Below are 23323 nucleotides of genomic sequence, written 5' to 3'. Positions count from 1 at the left end.
ATAAAATACTAACTAGACAGACTTGATCTAAAGGGATTTTTATGTCTTCATGTCAATTACTATCATTTTTGCCATCTAGTGATCATTGCATAGCTGTTTACAATGAGGTCCAAAGCTGGGTATCTGACAAAAAGCACCAGTACTGAGCCTGGTGGAACAGGCCTGTACTTAAAGGAGGCTGAGACGAGAGGCTAGAAAGTCCAAGATCAGTCTAATCAACTCACTCAGAGCCTGTCTCAAACAAACAGGATTAGAGTACTTTTCTAGCACATGTGAGGTATGGGTTTACCTCCAAGTACCACGAAAATGCATACACACAAATAGCCTCTTATGAAACAGCAAACACAGAATATGTCTCATGCGGCATTATTTGGTAGTTCAGGGTCACTGAAGTCTGTCATTTTTATCTACAACATGTTTCATAGTTATCAAGTAACATACTAAGTAAATATGGTACCTACCTTTGTATCTGCTAAGGCATTGATGACATTCCCAAGAGCTAGAAGAGATTTGTTAATATTTGTGCCTTCTACAAATCGTGTCCCTTTAGTACCAGAAACACTGGCCCGCTCAGATCCTGCGAGGTCAATGAGTGACATTTTGGCTATATGGACATTTTGATTGATGCTTGCTGTTTTGTCCTGTTGTCGTAAGTAAATCTTAAATTACAGAATAGGGGAAAAGGAGTGTAAATTTTAATAAAATTGAAACAAACACTTTACTCGCAAAAATATGTACATGAAGACACATTCATTCTCCTTTTAAAAAGCAACAAGTAACATTATCCGTCTGCCATTGAGTGGTAGAATTACTAAAATTGAAAAAAATTAAAATGAAGACACACCCACACACCCACCTGAGTTTTGATATTAAAGGCTGTCCCAAAGGCTAATGTGCTAATAGTCTTTTCCACCTTCGTGCCCTGGTGGTTTCAGATGAAAACCCAATAGGTCTATGTATAGCATAGTACAAACTACTTTCAGGCAAGGATATGTGTATGTGTTAGGCTGTGTGTGACAGATCACATAGTCCAGAAGTTTGAATAACAGCCTAGACATATAATATGCTAAGATGCTGTTGTCTCTTATACTCCACAAAGAACAAAGAGGAAAACAAGTAGGAGGTCTTTGGGTCATAGGTGGTATTTCCTTAAAGGAAAGAATAGGGTCCTATTCCTATCTATTTTTCCACTGAGGCTATAAGGTACATAACATCCCCCCTCAATGATGTGCTGCCTCACCATAGGCCCCAAAGTAATAAGGCCAGCTGACACCAGACCAAACTTCCAGCCCTGTGTGAAAATAAACTATTCATTAATAATTTGATCATTTTAAGAATTTCAGCTGCCCAGGAAGGTATAGTCCACTCAACTGTTTTTTTTTTTTTTTTTTTAAATACAGGTGGTCATGAGGTCATGCCCTTACTAGTTAAAGATGACCTTGAAATTCAGAACCTCTCTACCTCTGAACAGATTTGTAGGTTTTAGCCACTGTGTGCAGTTTAATTGTGTAAAGACTGGCATTAGTGCTTCATGTCTACTGGGCAAGGATTTTACCAATGGGGTTGCGTCCCCAGCTGCTTATATAACCATCTTCAGTTGCTTTGTACACTTTAATATGAGAGGTGGAAGAGAGATGAAGACATAAGGTGAGATCTAATACATTCTAGAGAAATCTCACTTCATAGACATCTCTCTGAAAACTATTGAGGAAGATGTCAGTGGAAGAGACAAGATGAAACTACTGAACGGACACTATCTGAATGGTTTAACTACCTTAGATAGGAATGCTTCCAACCATAACAATTGTTTTTTGGTACGATGGATTTAGGCTAGTGACCTGGTCAAAGAACTTACTGCAAAGCTTAAAGACTGAGTTAAGAGTTCCCAGAGCCAACTGTGGTGGATGGATACTGATTCTCAAAGTACTTTGCTATGGCATATGTACGCCTACAAACACATTGCAGAAGACATTCATATAAGTGTAACTTTTTTTTAAAGTTGAAAAATAAATGAATTCCATACAGCATAATTTAAAATAAAGCTATGCATAAATAACCAGTTGAGTATAAATAAGAGCAGAAACAACAAGCAATAATGACTACAAGAATCTGTGTTTTTTGGGTTGGGATTTAGCTCAGTGGTAGGCTGCCTAGGAAGCGCAAGGCCCTGGGTTGGTCCCAAGCTCTGAAAAAAAAAAAAAAAAAAAAAAAAAAAAAAAAAAGAATCTGTGTTTTCATCTTTGGGGACATTTTCTCCAGTACCGTACTGTGTCAGCTGAAACATTCTTAAGGAATGCAGTTGATCATATGGTCACTATCTTCCATTTCTACTTTAGCACCCCTATTTGATATGTTCTCTATGTCCAAGAAACTCTCCAAGTTATGAAAGCAAAACCCCATGTATGTGACATACATTATCTCAATTTTAAATATTCTAGATGTTGAAGCAAAGTAGGCTGGGCTGGCAACTTAATCCTACATGGAATATCCTTTGCACATTCATGACCTTGACTTTAGTAGGCAAGGTGTTATAGTGCTTGTAATCCCAAGTGCTCAGGAAGCTGGGATAAAAGGAAAAAAAACAAAAATCAGGTCTGGCCATTGCTACTTAATGACCTCAAAATCAATCTGGTCTTCTTAATGAGACTGTCTCAAAACAAAATAAAACAGCAAAGTTACAAAATAATAGAAGTCCGTCCTGGGAAACATCGATGTCTATGAGGTTTTATTGTCACATATGAAAACTCTTCATGAGCTGGGCTTTATTTTTAAATGCCAACTTAACAGTCAGCATCTAAAAGTAAAGGCCTGTTACCTGGAAAACAGCATGAGAACGAGAAGACGCAGCATTCATGTCAGTGGGATGCTGCGTCCTGTTTTTGTTTCCATTGTCTAGTAGCTGCAATATTTCCTCTGAAGATTTAGGCTAAGAGTTCAAATAGAAAAGAAAAGTTTCAGTCAGAGTTAAAGGGAAAAATATCCCTCACTTGTTTTATAAGAACATTGTAAGATGAATATTCAACAAGAGGAAGTAGAATGAGGCCATCCCCCAGCTCTGATCTCTATTCTGATAGCTTCTTTGTGACCCTGAACAGTCACTCAAGGCTTTAAATCCTTTGTAATTTACTTTAGTTTTAAATTTTATTAGTTTATTTCTTTTTCAAACACAGTAGAATCAGAATAATAGCTGATAGAAGGGGAACCTGCAGATTTGCTCCCCAACAGAAAGAAGAGACACACATAAACATACCTGGTGTAGAGTAAGACCCTGAACAACCACTCCTTTTTGGGCATCTTCCCGGACAGCAAGTGGCCCTGAGTTTGTCAAGAGGTCACGAATCTGTTCATTATATACCTGGGGATGGGAGGAGAGAAAGAAAGAAAAAGAAAGATAAAATAACCACCGTTAACAGTGATGTAAAATAACTGATTATCTCAAAAATTGTTGATTGAAGGTTTACAACTGCAAAACAGATTCGACCACTTTGCAATTGAAAATTTTGGTTGGGTATTCTCACCCACTAATTTCTAATTTGGTAACTCTAACAAAATGAAGATAAGCCAGTTCTTCTGATTCTTGCAAAATACACCAATTTTAGAGACTAAATGTTAAAAAAAGTCCAGTTAGAAACATGTACTTCTATCATTAATCTTTCAATAGTCTAATAATAGTAACAGTTCCTTTCATCTGAATTGTGGAGGGACTAAGACTCAGAATATTTGTCTATGGTTACAAAATTAAAAGCAGAGTAAGGATTGACGCTTGGCTATCTTTTACTGTCTACAGGAGGCAGCACAAATGAACTTTGGCTTACCAGATACTCAGAACCTGAACACGGAAAAGCGATCACAAATGTGAACTTGCTAATACGTCTATAATCCCGACATAAAGAGAGCTGAGGCAGGAAGATCATGAGTTCAAGTCTAGATGTCTCTCTAGAAGTGTTTGAGATGGAACAGAATACACACCAAGAAAGCTTGACCTGAGTTGCATCCCGCAGAGTTCTAAAAGGATGTCTTTATCTCACCCTCCTCCAGGTTCAGGGAAGAGGGGGTGGAATGATTGTAAGAGCCAGATATGGAGGAAACTGCATTTTGTAGACACAACAGGACAGAGGAACATATGAATTCAGAGACCATGACAGAATTCGTAAGGCCTGTATAAGATTAAGGCAGATAAGATCTCAGCATTTAGCCAAGAAGTGGACACAAAGGCTCACCTGTACACAAGAAGCTAGCCACAAATGATAGCTGGGAAAGGAAAATCAGTTTCCTCCCAGTGACACTGGGTATATCAACCACTCTCTAAAGCAGGCCTCTGCTCAGGAATAATTAGCATTCTATGTTTTTAGTGGCTGTTTTCTTTTTTCAAAGAGAAAACGAACATGAAATTGATGGGCAGGGAAAGGAGAGTCTGGGAGGAATTATGGGATATGAAATATAAAGTATATTGTCTGAAACCCTAATAATAATGAAAAAGCATCAGATACATTGGTGTGCATGTGTCATGCCAGCACTCCTAAGTAGGCTTTCAGGTGTATGTAGTGCCGAAGAAATAAGATCCTGTCTTAACAGATCTTAAGATAAAACCAGTTCCTGAAAGATGTCTTTGGCCTTCCACTCCAATGCCTGCACTTACACACACATAAAAAGTAATTAAGAAGCACCAGCAAACCCTGTGAATTCCAGCATAATGAAATTTATAAACATTGACACTGCCAATAATGGGACTAATCAACTACATAACTGACTTGATATGAAGCATTATGTATTCAGGACTACTCCTGGGCTGTGTCTCCCAGCACTTAAACCAAGTCTAATAGCGACAAAACAAACAGGATTTTATGGCAGCATCATAAGACATAAAGAAAACAAAAACTGCTCATTAAGGGAGACCAAAGGCATGCTGGTGAATGTAATTCATGAAATGTAATGCTTTCAGGAAAAGACATTAAAAATATAATTAGCAAAATTGCATTAAGGTTCATAAATTAGACAGTGATGATCACTGTTAATTTTCTGATTTTGATAAACATTTAGTGATTGTTTAAAAAATTTCATGGTTCAATAAATTTATAACTTAAATAGTTCCTAGGAATAAATGCACATACAACAGAGACAATGAACAGCAGATGCAAAATGTTTACATATAAGGAGGCATCTTAAGGAAGGCCATTTGGAAGTCCTTTCTATATATTATATTTGTGATATGTCTAGAATTTGAAATTAAATTAAAATAAGAGTGAGGTACATAAAAATATGCACGAAGAGGAATTTTAATGGTTGAAAACATTCACAAGATTCCTGTATAAAATAACTAAAGGACTCTTGTAATTGAGTTCTCTAAGATAGTGATTGACGTTAAGGATAGTGCCAGCTTACCTCCAGATAAGAGACTGCAGTACTACACTCTTTCTCGTCTTTAACCTCATCCATGCATTTGAAAAGGTCCAGCATGGTTAGGTACATGACCCCGGGTTCAGCAGTTGATCCCAGCATTGTGTGAGTCTTCCCAGATCCAGTGGCACCATATGCAAATACTGAATTTTTAATAAAAGGTTTGAGATTAATGCTCATTTTATAACATAGTATTACTAAATCCACTCTAGTGGTTAGTTCTAAGTTGGTACTTTAAATAGTAAGTAACTTTAAATCTGATCGATATTACCTGGTCCTAGGTAGAACTAATGTGATTCTGTGCCTCCCACATACTCACAGGCAGAGACATCTACCCCCTCATTTGCTATCAGAATATGATGTCCACACATATCCCTCCAGCACACACAGTGGGACTACACTGCCTCAACCAAGGCAGGCAGTGTATCCTTGTGCTTTAGAAAATAACATGGAGCAAAACAGACACACTTGTTGAGCCAAATGAATTCCACAAAGGTTTATAAAATTATGCTTTAAATGTTGTTTCTGACAAACTATTCATTTCCACAATTCCATCCAGTACACATAGAAGTCACACATTTCTTGCAATGAAGAAATCCAGTTACAAGTTCAAACACTTAATACCATCTGATTAATATTCAGTAATCAGATTCTCATATACTAACTGATAAAATAGTTTTTTGGAATGAATTAAGCTGGTGTTTTACTTTAGCTTGTGAAAGCCTTAAGACAGCTAAATATATAAAGCCAGAGAGAAATCAAAGGAATAGTATCAACAGAGACCCTTTTTTCTCTTTTAAGCCAAAGGGAGGAAAAATCTCTAGGAAGTTGTATGAAAGAGAAAAATATCTGGATACTAGTGAGAATTAGCAGTTCCAACCAATAAACATCACTTTGTTCTTGATCAAGAACCAAGAGGGTGACAAAAGTGAGTAAGACAGTCTTAGTGAAACAATTCAGTCGGGAATGTCCTGTAGAAAATGCCATAAAAACGGGCAATTATAAAAACAAGAAACTAGTATGCTATTACTATAACCACTGAATTAGTGGATCTTTTCAGAAAGAGTAATTAAAGCTTCTTTAAGGTTTAAGGAATGCTTCCTGGTCTGAAGATCGGATTAAACAGTAGAAAATTCTCAGGCTTCGTTTAGTTTTACTAAACGTTTATACTAAGAAAGTACTCCAAAATTGAAGGCTGTTGAAGATCAACAGAGAACATACTTGACAGTACAAACAGTGAGAAATCTGGCATCAACTTTAAGAGGCACGTGGCTTAATAAAACAAAAGTGTTTGTAGGATAACGGCGATGCCCTGGGAAGACAAAGTTTCATAAAAGATAAGCCATAGATGATGACTAATTTCAAAGAAAGTCTACAATCCAATCTGCTGAAATCTCGAAACTGTTGGACTGCGTACACCTTGAATTTGATTGTATTTACATATACAGCATTTACATTAAAGTATATACCCCCCCACCCCAACAAAAAGAACCGAAGCTAGATGAAAAATTAGATTTCAATCTGAAACATTTACCTGTGCAATTATATCCATTCAGAAAACTATGAAGAATTGGCTTGGTTGTGTGTTCAAAAACTTCCATTTGAGTTGAGGTTTCATCAAAAACAGCATCAAATACAAACTTAAGATCTTTATTTTGCCTTTTAGTAATATCAAAATTTGTAGTTTTCTTTCTGTGAAAAAAACTGATTTCTTCTTGTTTCGGATCAAAAACGAGTATATGCTTATCCACTACATGAACCACTTTATGGAACTGGACAGCCTTTTCTTTTGTGTTCTCAGGACGGACACGGACAACTACTTTCATGTGGTGACATAAGTCTTCCTCAGTGCCAGACATTCTTAGTTACCTCAATTCCTGTTACATGAATACCTGGGTATTTCTCTGAAATTGAAAAGAAAATGTCACTATTAGTTTTACTTAAAAGTGGCATGTAATGTTCATTTAAAAGATTAATTTTATGCTCCATTCACCTAGCAAATGTATTACTGGGAGAAATGCATATACATGTAGACCTATAAACTTAAACACCCCTGAAGATGGCACACACGTACACAAAACCGTCGTAAGGTCTTAAAATATCGATAAAGCTTAAACTCAAATACTAGAGCTGATTATGATCCGATTTTCATAAGGCTCTAACAGCTTCTTGGTTGCATCATAGAAATGAGCAGGAAAGAATCTTTCTGAATTGTCTCAGGGTAATAATGGGCGGTTTAGCTTAGAAACTCGTTTAAGTAAAAAGCAAGCTTGTCTGTAGGTCTCCTGGCAGTGAAAGTGATGTACCCGGGCTGTTCTCTACCTGCATCTCTCAGATTCCCTGAGTAAGTACTGAGATAGAGGCCACTAGCACATATCTGAAGAGAGAAACAGTATACATTATTCATTTATTCAGACGTCCTATTCTCTGATCTCTCAATGACATATAAATTTAAAGAACATCAGTAAATGCATAAAGTGTGCCCAGGAAGAAAAGGAAACTGATAAAGAAAAACAGTTTGAAAAGTTCAACTACCAAACAATCTAGAATCCAGAAGTCATGACACTTCCATTTCTGCAAAATGCGTATGTACAAGCACGTATACTTTTACACCTCCTTCCCTCAAATATTCAAGTAGGAATTATTTCTCCCTCTTGAAGCATTTTTTAATTGCCCATAATTCTTTGTGTAGGGTTGAGGTCTTGTGGTCTTTCCTGACTATATTAGCATATCTACTGTTGTGTCCTTGTTCAGTTCCTATTAGGCAGTCATGATGTGAGACATTGGTGTGGCAGATGTTGTTAGGAGACACAATCTCATAGCAAAATCCTTGATCCTCTGGAATAATTCCAACACTTAAAAAGCTGAGTAAACAGGATAGCTGTGAGTTCTAGGCCACCCTGAAGAGGCAGGTAGATCTTGGTGAGTTTGAGGTCAGCCTGTTAGGCACAGTTTCAGGTAACTATAGCTACACAGACCCTGTCTGGTAAAAAATAACTAAAAAGAAAATGGAAAACCAAAAGAAAACAAAACATCCCTGCAAAGAGATTGAGCTAAGATACTTAGTGAAGTGTCACATCTACACTACTGGCTTCTAGCCTATGAACTGCTGGTCTAGTCCTTGCCATCCCTGTCTCCAGTTAGCATACCCCTTAATAGCACACCAGAGTATTCCTACAAGAGACTGGGTTTGTATAGGGCCAGTGGTGCCCTATTAAGAGTAGTGGCTGCTCTGTTCTTGTTGATATCACTAAAGTTAGAGGATCTGCGTTACTACTGAAAGTGGGCAAAGAAAGACTACTAAACTAAGTCCTTATTAGAGTCTAGGCTGAAAGCAGTTCTCAATATTTTCATCACAAAGAAACCTCACTCAGAAGGGAAAACAAAATAGCTTGAGGTGAATGGAAGAAGGGAAATGGGTGGGAGAGGGGGTGAGGAGTGGAGCTAGGATGGGGATCAGATATGGAGAGAGGGAGTATGGAAGAGAGAGGGCTAGGAGTGAGAATAGCAATTGATGGGAGACAACTCTGGGAGTAGCTGGAGATCAGGGATGGGGACATTCCTGGGAGTCTATGGGGGTAGGCAACCCTACCTGAGATCCTACTGGAGAGGGGCGTTATAAAGACTGAAGCGGCCACCTCCTCTAACCAGGTAGAACTTCCTTGGTGGGAGGGGGGCATTAATCTATTCACAAAACCTCAACCCAAAATTTGTCCAGCCTATAAGATGTACAAGGATAAAGAAGGAGCAGAGATTGAGGGAACAGCCAACCAATAAGTGGCCTAACTTGAGACACAACCCATGTAAGAGAGCCAACCCCTGACGCTATTAATGATACTCTGCTATGCTTGCAGACAGAAGCCTAGCACAACTGTTTTCTGAGACTTCATTCAACAGCTGATGGAAACAGATGCAGAGACCCACAGCCAAACATCAGGTAGAGCTTGAGAAGTCTTAGAGAAGAGTTGAGGACAGAATACCATGAGCTGGAGGAGTCAAGAACACAACAAGATGACCTACAGAGTTAACTAACCTGGGCCCTCAGGGGGGTCAAAGAGGCTGAACCACCAACGAAAGAGCATGCAGCAGCTGGACTTAGGCCCCCTACACATTTGTAGATGTGCAGCTTGGTTGTCAGGTGGGTCCTATAACTATTGGATAGGAGGCTGTCTCTGATTCTGTTGCCTGCCATTGGATTCCCCTAACTGGACTACCTGGTTAGGCCTCAGTGGCAAAGGACATCCTGCTCTGACTGGATATCCCAGGGTAGGGTAGTACCCAAGGGGGTGTGGTGTGGGTGGGTGGGTGATCTTTGCCTTCTCTGAGAAGGGGATAATGGAGAGAGGGATTTTTAAGGGTGGGACTGGAAGGATAGGAGAAATGGTACAGTAAGAGGGCAACTGAGATTTAAAGTGAATAAATAAAATATATATTTTATAAAAAAAACATTAATAAAAAAGGGAAAATATTCCATTATTATCTGTTAGTTAACAACACCAAAAAGCAGGAAATATCACCAATTGGGAAAAGTTTTAAAGGTGAAAAACTTACTATGTAGAGATTTGGAAATGTATTTTTATAAAAAAAAAAAGACTAATGAAAAATGTTAAGATGACATTTAGTGTATTCGCTTTAATCTTTTCAAATATAGGGATTAAATAACTGAGGCACAAGCACTGAATAAAATGAAATAGCCTGATCAACAAGAGAGAAATCATGGCTGACATGGAACACCTAATCAACTATCCAGGGAACTGGGAGGACCCACAATCACTTTACTAAACCAGCACAACCCCTAACTACAATATAAATATCTTACACCAACAGGTAAATGCAGCCTTCACCCATGATCTCTTTGCCATAGATGACCACCATTACAAACCATTACAACCAATCCAAATGCAGAGTTAGAGAGTCAAGCTCAAAGGCTACATCTACAGAACTAACACACTGAAGGCTCAGGAACCAGAGGAAGAGGTGGTGGGGAAATTATGTGGGTCAAAGAAACAGGAAGTGTGTAATGAGACTGCCTACTAGGAATATAAGAAGCTAAAATGACAACATCTAGCCAACATCACTACGTAAACATCCGTTGAATAATGAATGCAAGCCTCGCCGCTACACAAAGCAATCCACCCAAGTAAGGACAACTTGTGGGAGTTGACTTTCATGTGAGGGTTGAATTCAAGTCATGAGGTTTGGCATCAAGTGCTTCTACCTGCCAAGCCACCTTGCTGGCTGTGGGTATGCATTTCAGGTGGCCAGTCCAAAAGTCTGTGAGAGCAATAAGCTTGTTCAAAACAAAGGCTAGTTGTTGGCATGGTGAATTTAATTCAATCATTTTATTTCTTTTATAAGTGTTTAGTTTCAAATGCCTGGATGTAATTTTATCTGAAGAGCCTAAAGAATGCTCAAGGGAATCTTTGCTTTCTGGTGCCCCAGCTGGAGAACAAAGAGGAATAGGAAATAAGATCAATCTTTCTTAAAATCTGTACCAGGTTGAGACACAAAGTTACATTTGACATACTTCTTAAACTTCTTTAAGAGATTGTGGAAATTTCTTTCCAAATATTACTTGAATACTTACTGTATTTTAAAATACCTATAGAAATTTCCAATTAGCTTTAAACTCTTTAGCCCCCATTAAACATTTTAAAAGCTTGGTCTTATTCTTAACTAACTTTATCTTTTTAAACAATGAAAGATTGATCATATTTTCCTACTTTCTAAAACCAAGAATGTGAATAAAACCATCTTCCCTCCATGCTACTGACTGAACCTAAGACTTGTGTCCTCCCACAGAACTCCACTCACTGCCCAATTTTCTTAATAGACTACCTAGGGCAGACAGAATAATCAAAATGTAAAAAAATAGGCACTGTGACACATCTGCAGTGACAGCTACTGAGGAAGCTGAGGGAGGTCAGATTAGATCCAGGTACTGGAGACCAGTATCTATAACACCGAGACCATCAACACAATGAGAAATACATTTAATATGTTTTTAACTTTTGTTTGAGTATTTCATACATGTTTATGTTTTGATCAACTTTACCTGTAACACCTTCCCATATCACCATTACTTTTGGTCAATACTTTTCGTGTGCCTTTTCAAAAAACAAAAAATCCCAGAGTTCAGAAGTCTATGTGTGTGTATATACATTTAAATTATTACATTTTATTTACTGTGTGTGTTGTATGTGTCTGTGGGCATATGCATAACTGTGTATCTGGAGATCTGCTGACAAGTTGTAGGTGTCAATTCTATCATGTGGATCCCAGGAATGTATCTTTATCCAGTAGACAATGCCACTGGCTCCAGAAATATATTTCTTAAAGGTAAAAAATATTTAAAGTATACTGATATGCTCAGAAATTAATGACACTACTCCTACATTTAAGCAATGCTTCCTTTTTCTAACATGGCTAAGGTTCTGGTATCTAGTTGATTCTGTATCAAGTGCAAAGACCATGCTTGATATGAAAAAGTAAGTTGTTACCTGTGGAATAAGATGAAGATTTGCAAATTCTCTTTGGACAATGCTTTGAGGAGAATAGTAGAATCCCCGATCAATTTTGTAATATTCAGTCTTCAATGGTATGTTGTTAAAGTAGAAATGAGAAGAGCCAGTAAGATTTTAAGGTGGGAATAAAATAAGTCTACAGAGCACAGTAGACTACTTATCCATTCCTGAGAAAAATGGGTATAAAAGAGGACAAGGATGGGGCTCTCGCTGGCAAAATTCAAACAGATTAGTGTTAGAGCCTTTCCTGCTCCAAATTTGTATGATTAGTCTATATGTTGAGGAATATAGGTACAAATGCTGAAATGACAGCACATAGGATTATTATTTTATACCTTTACAGTTCTTAAATATAATAATTAAATTAGTAAAAGTATATAAAAATACATAGAACACAAAAGGTAATTTACTCATGTACAGGCCCTGAGAAGTTTCCACGTAAAAATTAAAATTATATACTTGCTTTAAAAAAAATAAAGATGCTTAGCTAGCATTAAGGATTCTACACATTCAAGATATATACTGTTCTTATACACATATTATATAATGACTGCAACAATAAGTTAATAGACTGCCAATATGCACCCCCCCCATACTGTGAATTATAATTTAGTTTGTATGTTTGGATTAGAATTTATTTCCCTCCTCCCCACTAAAAAGTAAACCTGCTTACCTCTGTGTTTTCCTAGAAACCCCAGCACTTAGCATTATTTTGTTTACTAGTGCAGGAGTGAATTATGAAATGTAATTTTGATTTTTTTGATATCATACAGTAACTATTTTTAATAAGCATGATAGACTTTCATCAGGTCAATAAGTGATAAGTGGCAGTAGTGATGGTCATATGAGTTACTTTCTGCCAGGAACTATGGCAAACATTTCATATTCATGTCATCCAACCTTCATAATAATCATGCAAGGTTGGCTTACAAACGGAGGAACTTAGTAATTTTTCTAAATGTTATTACTGATAAGTCAGAAAGTGGACCCAGGTACAGATCTAAATCTCATGAGTAAGAAACAGCAAAGAATGCTTCCAAATGGGTACAGAAGCACAATAACATAGCTATGAGGTATTCCAAACTCAAGTAGAAAATTCTGATTCGACACTGTTTAGAACAGGGGACTATCCTCATTTACAGTTTCTATGTGGCTTAAACCTTCTGTCAGAGTCATTGATTTGACAGCCTTACAAACATCAGGGAAGAATGACAAATTGCATTGGAGGAAATATTAGCACTGACAGTGGGCAATTATTTTCTACCGCCTTTCATAGCATTAACAGCATAGTCATTTTATCATGTCTATTGATTTGCTGTATTAACTACAGTGGGACGAGATGCTCTTTAAAATAAAACATCTTAAATACCTGTAAATACTGGTTTAAAAATCAGAATACCTCTCAAGGCAAATCATTTTTGCTAACTGAAATAGTTCTTATAATACACTGAATTTAACAGCAAGTACTATTTATCAGCTCTGTGGATTTCATATTGTCTAACATCAAAGGTCAAGTAAACCTTCCAATACCCAGGGTAGGAACCAAAGTGGAATGACATCACCAACAAAATTCGTTCTACTCCAATAATCCCCATTCATATTATAATGAGCAACAGTCAGCTTGGCTTTTTTGTAAAGGCAAGGCAAATGAGCGCCTACAGGAAAGGGCTGCAGAAACAGCAGAATTAGTAGCTGCTTTCTGGCCTCCAGGCAATTCATTCATTCATATTCTCTCTGTCTCTCTATCTCTCTCTGTGTCTCTGTCTCTGACTCTTTTGTGATCTTCAGCAACACGGGAGGGCAGTCAGGGTCGGTCTTGCCTGAGGCTAAAACTGGGCTCCAGACTGCCCAGAGAGCCTCTCAGCACAAAAGCTCCTCCCTTGACAGTAAAGCCCAGAAGTCGCACACTCACGTGTGCAGCCCAAGCAGGATACTCGGAATGTGGAATCCGGAAGGAAGGAATTTCACATTCTAGGAGGCTGGACTGTGAGAGTCCTCAGTTTAAGTTTGAGAAAGGAGCAAGCTTCCTCTGGGGATTCAGAGGTAGAGCCCAGAACCTCGGTGCTGGGAAAAGCTTGCCTTGTCATGTACAGTCGGTAGCTCCGGATCCTCCCAGCCACAGTACCAAGGGGACCCTCGACCCGCATCTCCCGCCGAAAACTACTTTATCCGTTGACGTCGGATCCTCCACTCCGGTGACCCTCGAATCAACCCACGCGTCCCCAGACACAGCGTCCACCTCACTCACCTAGAAGTGACCGCGACAACTTGGCTGAGTTGGCTTCCAGGCGTTCCAAACACAGCCACAAATTCAAACCCAAGCCAGCTTCCTCAGCTATCCATTTCATTGGCTGCCGATCGGCTGACGTCAGCACGTCGGACGTTTTCCCCGGCGTCTCTCAGTTTGGCGCCAGAGGCAGGGCCTCACAGGCTGGAGGAGAAGCTGCTTTTCTAGGCGTCGCCGTGGCAACGCGCGCGGTCGTTTCCGGGAGCCTTGGCGGAGGTGGGCGGAGCTAGGGCGTCGGTGCAGGTGGGAAGCCACTACCTGGGATCTTTAGTTGTCCGCAGACCGTGGATCTGGGGCGTTATAGTCTTTGGGTGATGTGTTTCTCATAGGGCGAGAGGCGGAGTCTGCGGGCCTGTAAAAGGGCCTGCGTTACTTTGTTCTTTTTCCCTTTCTGATTAGTCAGGTTTCCAAGGATTAGGTCTCATGCTATGGAAGTTGTGGTGCCTTCATGTGAATTAATTGCAAGTGCAAGAATTCTGGTTCCAAGTCCCAAGTCTTCTTTTGTCAGGTCTTCCTGGCCTGCTCCCATTATTGTTGATTGAAAATATTTGCTATTTGACGGTATTTAACATGCACCAAGTATGACATTACAAAATAAAATCACTTAATGATAAATTGGCCTACGACATTATTGGATTATGCGATTCCTGTTCCAGATTGTATTATTTCTGAACGTATGCTTTAGAAAAAAAAATGCATGGAAACATGGGAAATATCTTTCCTAAGATAACTCATTTAAAATTTGGCAGGGTATTTTTTTTATATTTGTATTGTTGGCTAGGCAAGCCTTTTTTAAGTGAGTTGACATTCTCAGCCCTGTGGAAAAATTTAGTACAATCTGATTGTTGTTGTTTATATGACTCTCCATTTAGTAAGCAACTTGCAGATTTTAGGAGCATATTAGTACACACTGAGGTCAACATCCTTTCTTTCCTGGAGTTTAGATCCCTGTTAATTGAATATCACTGTAAAAATAGGATGCTATAGGGCAGAGGATCTATGTCTCTTTAAGTATCTATGCTATGTATATATGTATATATATATATATATATTACTTTATTCTCGAAACATAAGATATAAACATATTGTTTTGATTTCATTGGGAGGAAACTGAAGCGTTAGACAAACCTCTATAGGAAATATTTGTCTTTTAAAACAAACCAATTCAAAATTCAGCTATTTGTTTAAAGTATTTTCTAGGTCAAGTGACTATACTATGATATTTTAATCTAATTTGAAAATATGTTCATCTTGACATCTTGAAAATCATATTGGTAAATTATTAAATAGATATGTACATTTCATCTTTTTGTTTTGTTTGGACATCCACACCATATAGACTTCTTAGTGTCACAAGTGTAGCCACACCTAATCCAAATACTATCCATGTAATTTCAGTTCTGCATTGTACTTACTTTATAGCAGGGTTCCAATTATAACATCCATACTCTTGAGGAATCACACATTTGATTAAAACAGAGAGGTTTTAACAATACAACCAATACAATTCTTGTGCAGTTGTCAACTCATGAGTTTGGCAGAAATAATAACAGGACGAGTGAACCTCCATGCTTTTTAACAAAAATTAAAGAGTGGGGGCAGGCGACCGAAACTTCCAAAATGTACAGGGCTAAGAAAGTTGAAATTTCCACCTTTGGTTAGAAATTGGATGGTGTATGGAGCCATTACTAAATTAATGTATTTTTATAGTAGACAGAAAACTGAAAGTTACATTTAAAATCGCGGGACATCAAAACAATTCTTCTTCAAAACAAAACAAAACAACAACAACAACAACAAAAAACTAAAAAAGTTAGTTCTTAGTTTTCCAGGAAGATCTTTTGGAAACCCTTGACCCACAACACCTTTTCACAGTAGGTGCTGGGAGCTGCGGAACGAAAGGCAGACAGAACTCAGTTGCTCCGACGGACGGAGGAGGGCCCGTCTGTCCGTTCTTACAAGTTTCCCCCACTCCGGACCTAGGTATATGCAAATCAGGTTCTTCCGCGTTTTAGCGTCGGGTCTGGCCCCAACTTAGAGGCTGACTGAGGACTCTTTTTGCCTCAGGTGAGGAGAAGTCCCTAGTTCGGTGCTGGAGACAGGGCTCTTTAGGTGAGAAGGTGTGGGAAGTGAGTCCCCTCCCTGTAAGGAAACAGAAGCCCCTCCCCCAACTCCCTCGGGTGTGCTTGACTGCCTGGCTTTGGAGATCCCCAACTTACCCAATCTTCCCTTTGAACACTGGCCAGGAAAGGCTGGGACCCTTTGTCTAATGGGTGCATTCCTCTCTTTTCCCTGTTTCCTCTCCTTACCCCCTGTCTCCAGCCCCCATGTCGCGTTTCTAGCCTTGAAATTAGATTTGTAACATTTCCTCTCGGGGCAAACTAACAGTAGTTGTTAGCACCCTGAAGGAAGTACTATTTATAAGGCTCCAGTTTGTATTCCCACAGTTGAAAGAGTAACTTGGCCATTTTTGTGGTTTCCACTACTTCAAGGACCTTTGCCCATGTACAAAAGTTAAATGACCCACTAACAGTGCAATCTGCTTTAGAGGTCAGGTTTACTGACTGGCAGTAAATTAAACAATCTCACAACTTTGCAGAGAGATCTGTTTTCTTTGGCAGGAGACTGGGCTACAGAGAAGGAATTTCCTTTACAGTTTGCACCCAGTTATTTTGAAGGCACTATCCTGACAAAGGGGGTTACTACAAATAATCAAAGGACAACAAATGAGCATTTATTCGTAACCCCTTCTTTTTGTTTACCTTGGTTACAAGCTAGTTTGTTATTTTTTTTAAAATTTGTCTTTACCTTGAACATAGTTCAATGAATGCATAAAATTTGAGTACAATAAAGAATGAAATGTTGGTGCAAACAATTTGGTGTCCATTTTTATTTGCTTTACTCCCACATTGTTTTGAGTTTTTTATTGACAGCAGTGCTTCCTTAAAAAAATAAATAAATAAATAAATAAATAAAAAAAGTCAAAATCTGTACACGGGGCCCAAGAATAGCTGAGTTCAAAATAACCTGAGTTCAGTTCTCAGCACCATCCTCCTCCTTACCACTGTCTGTAAATGGAGCTCTGGGGGATACAATGCCTCGGGTCTCTGTGGGTTCCTGTATTCATGTGTAACCACAAATATGAAAATCAGTTATTAAAACGGTTGGGACATAGAGTATAGGTTGTTTAAATAGTCCAGATGCTCTTCTTTTGCCTAAACATTGTGTGTCTTTTATTGGCAATCTCACAGCACCGTTACTTCTAAGTAAAGGCAAAGCTCTACTTAGATGTAGTTCTAAGGTGTAGGAGACTGTTTCCATTACAATACACTTCAAAAGATTTTATACACACAGACACACACACACACACACACACACACACACAGTTTATGTAGTGTACCTTTAAATTGCATGGTTACATTAATTACTTCCATTGGATTATGTTATGAAGATAAAGATTTCAGGCTCGAAGTTGCATTCTTGCATTATAGTTATGGTTATGGCTCAGACGATGTGGTAAGCTAATTAATTTCTTCAATTTGTAATAAAGGAATAATTACATTTAACTCCAAGAATTACGATAATTATCAAATGAGACACAAAGAATTTTGCTCTTAGAGCTGAATAAAAATTGGCTGTTATTTTGAAAAAAAAGTTTAGATACCTTAAAGGGTTCTTGTACTTGAGTTTTGTCATTTATCTGGAGAACTTAAAGAATAATTAACAATTTTTTAAATTTGTTGACACTTAAGAAAGATCTAGAAATTCCCTTTAGAGTTTTAGCTCTAGTTCTTTTACACCTCCCTATTTTCACTATTTCTAATTGTCACATAATTCAGCACATTATTTCTAAGGCAAATTTGATGTATTATCTAAGGCAACATCTTATTCATGTTCTGTCTGTATAACATATTTTACATATATTACTTTCCATTCTGTTTTAGTTAATCACATGACTAATTTTGTTGTTGTTTTTCAAGATATCTCTAGCTGTCCTGCGACTGGCTTTGTAGACCAGGGTGGCCTTGAACTCAGAGATTTGCCTGCCTCTGCCTCCTGAGTACTGGGATTTATAGACATGTGCCACCACTCCCGGCTCTGAAATGACTGTCTTTTGCCAAAGGAAAGGTAGATATTTATATGGAATTTACTTCTTCTAGCATATTGAAAACATGGATTTTGGGGGGTGGCATTCAGACTGGATTGATACAAACCTTTATTTTGTGAAGTCTGAGACCATGCTTCTGTGTGTTCTTCCTCTCCCTTCTACTCAGTCATTCGTTAACCACTTAGCATTCACTTGATTTTGTGGATAGGGAACCATACAACTTATTAACTTTTAAAAAAAGATTCACTTATTATTTATTATATATAAGAACACTGTTGCTGTCTTCAGACACATCAGAAGAGGGCATCAGATCTCATTACAGATGGTTGTGAGCCACCATGTGGATGCTGGGATTTGAACTCAGGACCTCTGAAACAACAGTCAGTGCTCTTAACTATCTCTCCAACCTCCACAGAACTTATTCTTAAATAATTCTTAATCCACAAAGAAGGCAGCATAGTGCCAACTGGGTATTTCCAGTGGAAGTATTACAAACATAGTTTGAAGCTACTTGGGTGAAACATAGATGGGTTCATTTTTTTTTTCTGTTAATATGTTTGTATAAGTATCCCCTTCTCCATGTACATTTAGAAGAATTTCAAAATTTCTACAATTTCATTGTAGAAGAGAATGAGAAAGTTTGAGAAATTCAAAGGCTGTCTTCCCTGCTTGCTTGGGTTTAGGCCACAGGGAGCATACATTCGCAAGTGAGGATCTGGGGTGTAGCTTAGAGGTAGAGAGTGAACTTAGTGGACTTAAAACCAATTAATTAATTGTAGTGTTTGGGAGGTTGAAGCAGATATCAAATTTGAGATTATCCTGGGTTCCACAGCAAGACTTGTCTCAATTAAACAAGGGGTGAAACTCTATCTTAGTGTCCGATTGGGTATGTTGTATGGATAAACTGGATTGGATCTTTAGGACTCCCAAGTGGGGAAGAAAAGAAATAAATATCCAAACTTGCCTGGCTTAGCGTTTGCTAAGTTGTAATTTAATTTGGCGTGTACTTCAGGGATCGGGGGTGTGCTGTGGTAGTCTTTTCAGTGACTGCTTTGGAAATCTGCAAGATTTTCACAAAGTGATCATAGTTTCTTGTCTGAGTGCCCATGCTGACTCTTTTTCAGGGTCACTCTTCTCAGATCTAAGTTAAATAGATTAATCTAGCACTGGGAGAACACTAACTAAAACACATGGAATAAGGAATGAGCCGAACCTCATGGAAAGTGTTTGTATTCCCTGTAGAGATCCAGCTGACCTTTTAGACAAGATTGGATGAACTTGGGTACTAGGCCCATAGACTCAGGTTATGTCTTAAATTAATATTTTAAAGTTAATCACCTACTCTTTAGAACTAATTAAGTTTAAAAAATATTGCAGAAAATGAGTTCCTAATTTTCATATTGATGAGGGCTGAAAATTGATGGTTTTAGAATTCATAAAGGGACCACAAAATTGTATTTATTTAATTAATTAGTTAATTAATTTTTGAAGTTCAGGTTGGCCTCCTCAGACATTCCTCCTGCTTTAGCTTCCTCTGTTCTGGAATTGTAGTTGTAGTCATCATGCACATTGATAAATTACACTTAATTATGTTTGTGTGTTCACTTAGGTTTCTTGTTTCATGGAAGAAACCCAGTCAGATTCACTTGCTTAGATGATTAGTCTTAAATTTTAAAATAATTAGAAACCAAAAGTCATCATATTTTAATTCTCTTCTAGATTTCTTGACCTACAGAATGCTTCGATATCCATATTTTTGCAGAACGTATAATAGACTGTTTTCATACTTTGTGGATTCTGGTGCATTTAATTTGGATGTCTGTCCCCACACAATCCACACTACAGCAGCAATGCATACTGAATATAAAGCCTCGGAAGGGATAGCTCTGTGTGGTACTCAGAAGGTATATAGATCTGAAGAGACGGATTCTGAAGCCGTGGCTAAATTACATATCCCAGTAATGGTGGAGGAAGTTGTTCAGTGCTTGACACCACAAAAGGGACAGGTGAGTTGATTTTCTAAAATTGTTTTAACTTTTTTTGTTTTGTTTTGTTTTAACTTTTTATTGAGTGGCAATTCACCTATCATAAAGTTCACCTTTTAAGGGTATATGATGTTCTTTAGCTTGTCCTTACATTCATTGACTTAATGTGTTTTAATGATTACCCATGTTGTAGCATGTGCTTTTTTAGTTTTATCCCTATGTATGTATGTATGTATGTATGTATGTATGTATGTATGTATGTATGCATGTAAGCAAGCATACATATGGTTTTTGGCATCAAATCCAGATTGTTACACATACTCAGCAGTGCTCTCTCACTGAGCTACAACCATAGCCATACCTTGTTCTTTTTTGACTGCAGGTTTTTCCATGGTATGGGTATACTATGTTTTGTTTAGCCATTCATTGGTCTTTGGCTGTGCTTTTGTTATTAACTATTTTGTGGTTATCGTTGATGTAAGTTTTATGAACTCCAGATTTTGTGTGGATGTATAATTTGAATTCTTTTATGTACATACTCATATAGATAGACTGCTCTCATGATTGGCAGTTTAGAGAAATCTGAGAAATTATTTACCTGAGTTCATTAATTTCACCAAGTCACAGGTGTCAGAATAATTTACCCGTGCTGAGAGGTTGAGTATGAAAACTCAATTCCAGAACAGGTTTTTGAGAATTTTATTTTATTTTATTTTTTAGTACTTACTAGAGACAAGATGGGCATCTAAATTCTGTTCCTGTTTTCCTAGCTCTAAATGTTCAATACCCATCTATGTTATTGAGAAGCATTAAGAGTTTCAAAACCAATTGTGTGTTTCTATCATAAAATATCCAAAGCATTGCAATTTGTATAGAAATGAGATTTGTGTGGCTCAGTTGTGGAGACTGAACGTCCAGACACATTGGCAGTTGCTGTAGTGGGGGCATTCTTGTCAGGGAGCTAGACCATGAGGACAGGCAGGCCAGTTTTACTCATTTATAGCAAAGTGTCATGCAAGAAGTACATCACTCCTTCTGAGAGCAGTGCCCTTAGTGACCCGAACGTTCCCACTAGGGCAGGCTGTGAGACAGTAAAGACCTCTCATTACTACACCGGAGAACAAGCTTCCAACATATGAACCCTTGCGCAATAAATTACATGTCTAGTGTTCTCTTCCTCTCTCTCTCTCTGTGTGCATGTATGCAGGAGAGTGCAATAACAGCATCGTTTTGTAGAAGATAGGTGGGATAGTGTGAAAATAATATATAACATAGTATACAATATACAACATAGAATATATAATAATATATAGCATTTGATAACTAATAAATTTTACTATAGACCTTAGCACTGTCAGCAATTTTATTCTTTTTTTTTAAGTCATGATTTTTTTATCCCTTCACTTAGTTTTTTTTAACTTCACTTTGAATCATCACCACAATATTTAGAGACCATTATTTAGTACATCACAGGGTTCTTAGTCCCAAGAAGCCAGAAAAAGAAGGCAGCTGATAAACAATTGACCACACACAGCCTGTATAACATGGAAACACTGGACAGTAAGATAACTCATGTCTTACATGGGATGAGAAGAATAGGCTAGCATGGGTTTTTTCATTCTACTTAATGGCGGAGCAATTTAAAACCTATGAATCATTTACATCTGGAAAAACTCTATGGCCGAAGTTATGGAAAGTGAAATGGCTGCCATGCTTCATGATTTTCATGCCTTCATGATTATGGACTGAACCTCTGACCTGTAAGCCAACACCAAATAAATGTTGTACTTTTAAGAGTGGCCTTGGTCATGGTGGTTGATCACAACAGTAAAACCCTAACTAAGACAGAAGTGGGTACTAGGGAATGGGGTATTGTGATAGGCCTGACCATGCTTTTGTTTGGAAGAATGTGGATTTGGGGACTTTGGGTTTGGAAAGTGACGGAATGCTTTAAGTGGGGTTTAATGGGCCATCCTGGTAGGGATACGGAAGACTTTGTTGCTGAGCGTGATTTAAACTGTGCAGACCTGGCCCAAGAGGTTTCAGAGGAGAAGAATTTCAGTATGTGGTGTAGAGACTTTTTGTGGTATTTTGGTGAAGAATGCGACTGCTTGTCTGAAGAGTATACCTGAGGCTAAAGTAAAGAGATTTATATTAATTGAATTGACAAAGGAAGTCTCCAAAAAGCCCAATGGAAACTTGGCTCTTTGGTTAAGTCTCATGAAGAGCATTTTAAACAAGCATGGCAAGCTTAGAAGAACAACACAAAATATGTGGTTTCAGTATTAAAGGGGCCAGGATATGAAGTGGGGCTGAATCCTGTGTTCATGGATATTAAGTGAATTAAGGCAGTAGTGACCTTGGGGCAAGATCCAACCCAGCTAAATTTAGAACCAGAGATGGTAATAAAAAGCCTTTAATCGCAGGAGGCAAAGACACGCAGATCTCAGATGCAGAGCCAGTGGGCTATCTGCTAAGGAAAGCTGCTAACAGGGAGGAAACCAACCTAGGAGTTCAAGGCCAGTGTAGAACAGAACAAGATTTAGGTAAAGGAAAACTTAAATCCAGGTGTGGTGGACCACACCTTTAATCCCAGTGTTTAAGTCATGCAGATCTCTGACTTCAAAGTCAGCCTACAGAGCAAGTTCCAGGACAGTCAAGCTTAGGCAGTGAAGGAGTTGGGAAACAGAAACCTAGTGAAAATGTACTAGAACAAGGAGGGGTGTGTTTCAGCTCCTGCAATCAGGAGAACTTGGTAGCTTTGGCCACACGGCTTTGGAGTCCTGAATAGAAGGGACCACTGGGACAATTGATGCTGGTTAGCTGCAGCTAAGAAATTAGTGGATATTGAGAGGAGACCAGCATCACTGAGGTGAAATCTCCTGGGATGTGTTTCTGAGAGGACAAAGAAGCTGTGTTCCAGAGACAGCCAAGGTTGGACCACATGCTGGAGCTATACTTGGTAATGTGTAGGAGTCACCCAGGTTGTGCTGGTTTTGAAGGCATGAAGGGGCCATGGAGA

The 23323-nt window shown here is 38.3% G+C and overlaps 2 protein-coding genes across 5 annotated transcripts in view; one reads left to right on the top strand and one right to left on the bottom strand.

Annotated features, from left to right (window-relative positions):
* The window catches only part of Kif18a (kinesin family member 18A), a 56158-nt gene extending 41880 nt beyond the window's left edge, over positions 1-14278 (bottom strand). Inside the window, exons 1-6 of the mRNA XM_032903860.1 lie at positions 14170-14278; positions 6932-7301; positions 5383-5540; positions 3251-3355; positions 2816-2926; positions 462-659 (exon numbers count right to left, since the gene is read on the bottom strand). Of these exons, the coding sequence (XP_032759751.1) occupies positions 462-659; positions 2816-2926; positions 3251-3355; positions 5383-5540; positions 6932-7256 (897 nt within the window). The 5' untranslated portion in view covers positions 7257-7301; positions 14170-14278. The remainder of the gene's footprint in view (positions 1-461; positions 660-2815; positions 2927-3250; positions 3356-5382; positions 5541-6931; positions 7302-14169) is intronic.
* A 61-nt stretch (positions 14279-14339) lies between these two features.
* Positions 14340-23323, top strand: part of Mettl15 (methyltransferase like 15) — a 173972-nt gene continuing 164988 nt past the window's right edge. The window contains exons 1-2 of one of the 4 annotated variants that reach the window (XM_032903859.1): positions 14340-14424; positions 20036-20322. In XM_032903859.1, coding sequence (XP_032759750.1) covers positions 20053-20322 — 270 coding nt within the window. In that variant the 5' untranslated portion in view covers positions 14340-14424; positions 20036-20052. Of the gene's footprint in view, positions 14452-16144; positions 16276-20035; positions 20323-23323 lie in introns of those variants that run through there. The other 3 variants (XM_032903857.1, XM_032903858.1, XM_032903856.1) reach the window with 3 other exon arrangements.

This window comes from Rattus rattus, chromosome 5 (genome assembly GCF_011064425.1).
Source record: "Rattus rattus isolate New Zealand chromosome 5, Rrattus_CSIRO_v1, whole genome shotgun sequence".
NCBI lineage: Eukaryota > Metazoa > Chordata > Mammalia > Rodentia > Muridae > Rattus > Rattus rattus.
This window is presented reverse-complemented; position numbering and strand designations above follow the sequence as displayed.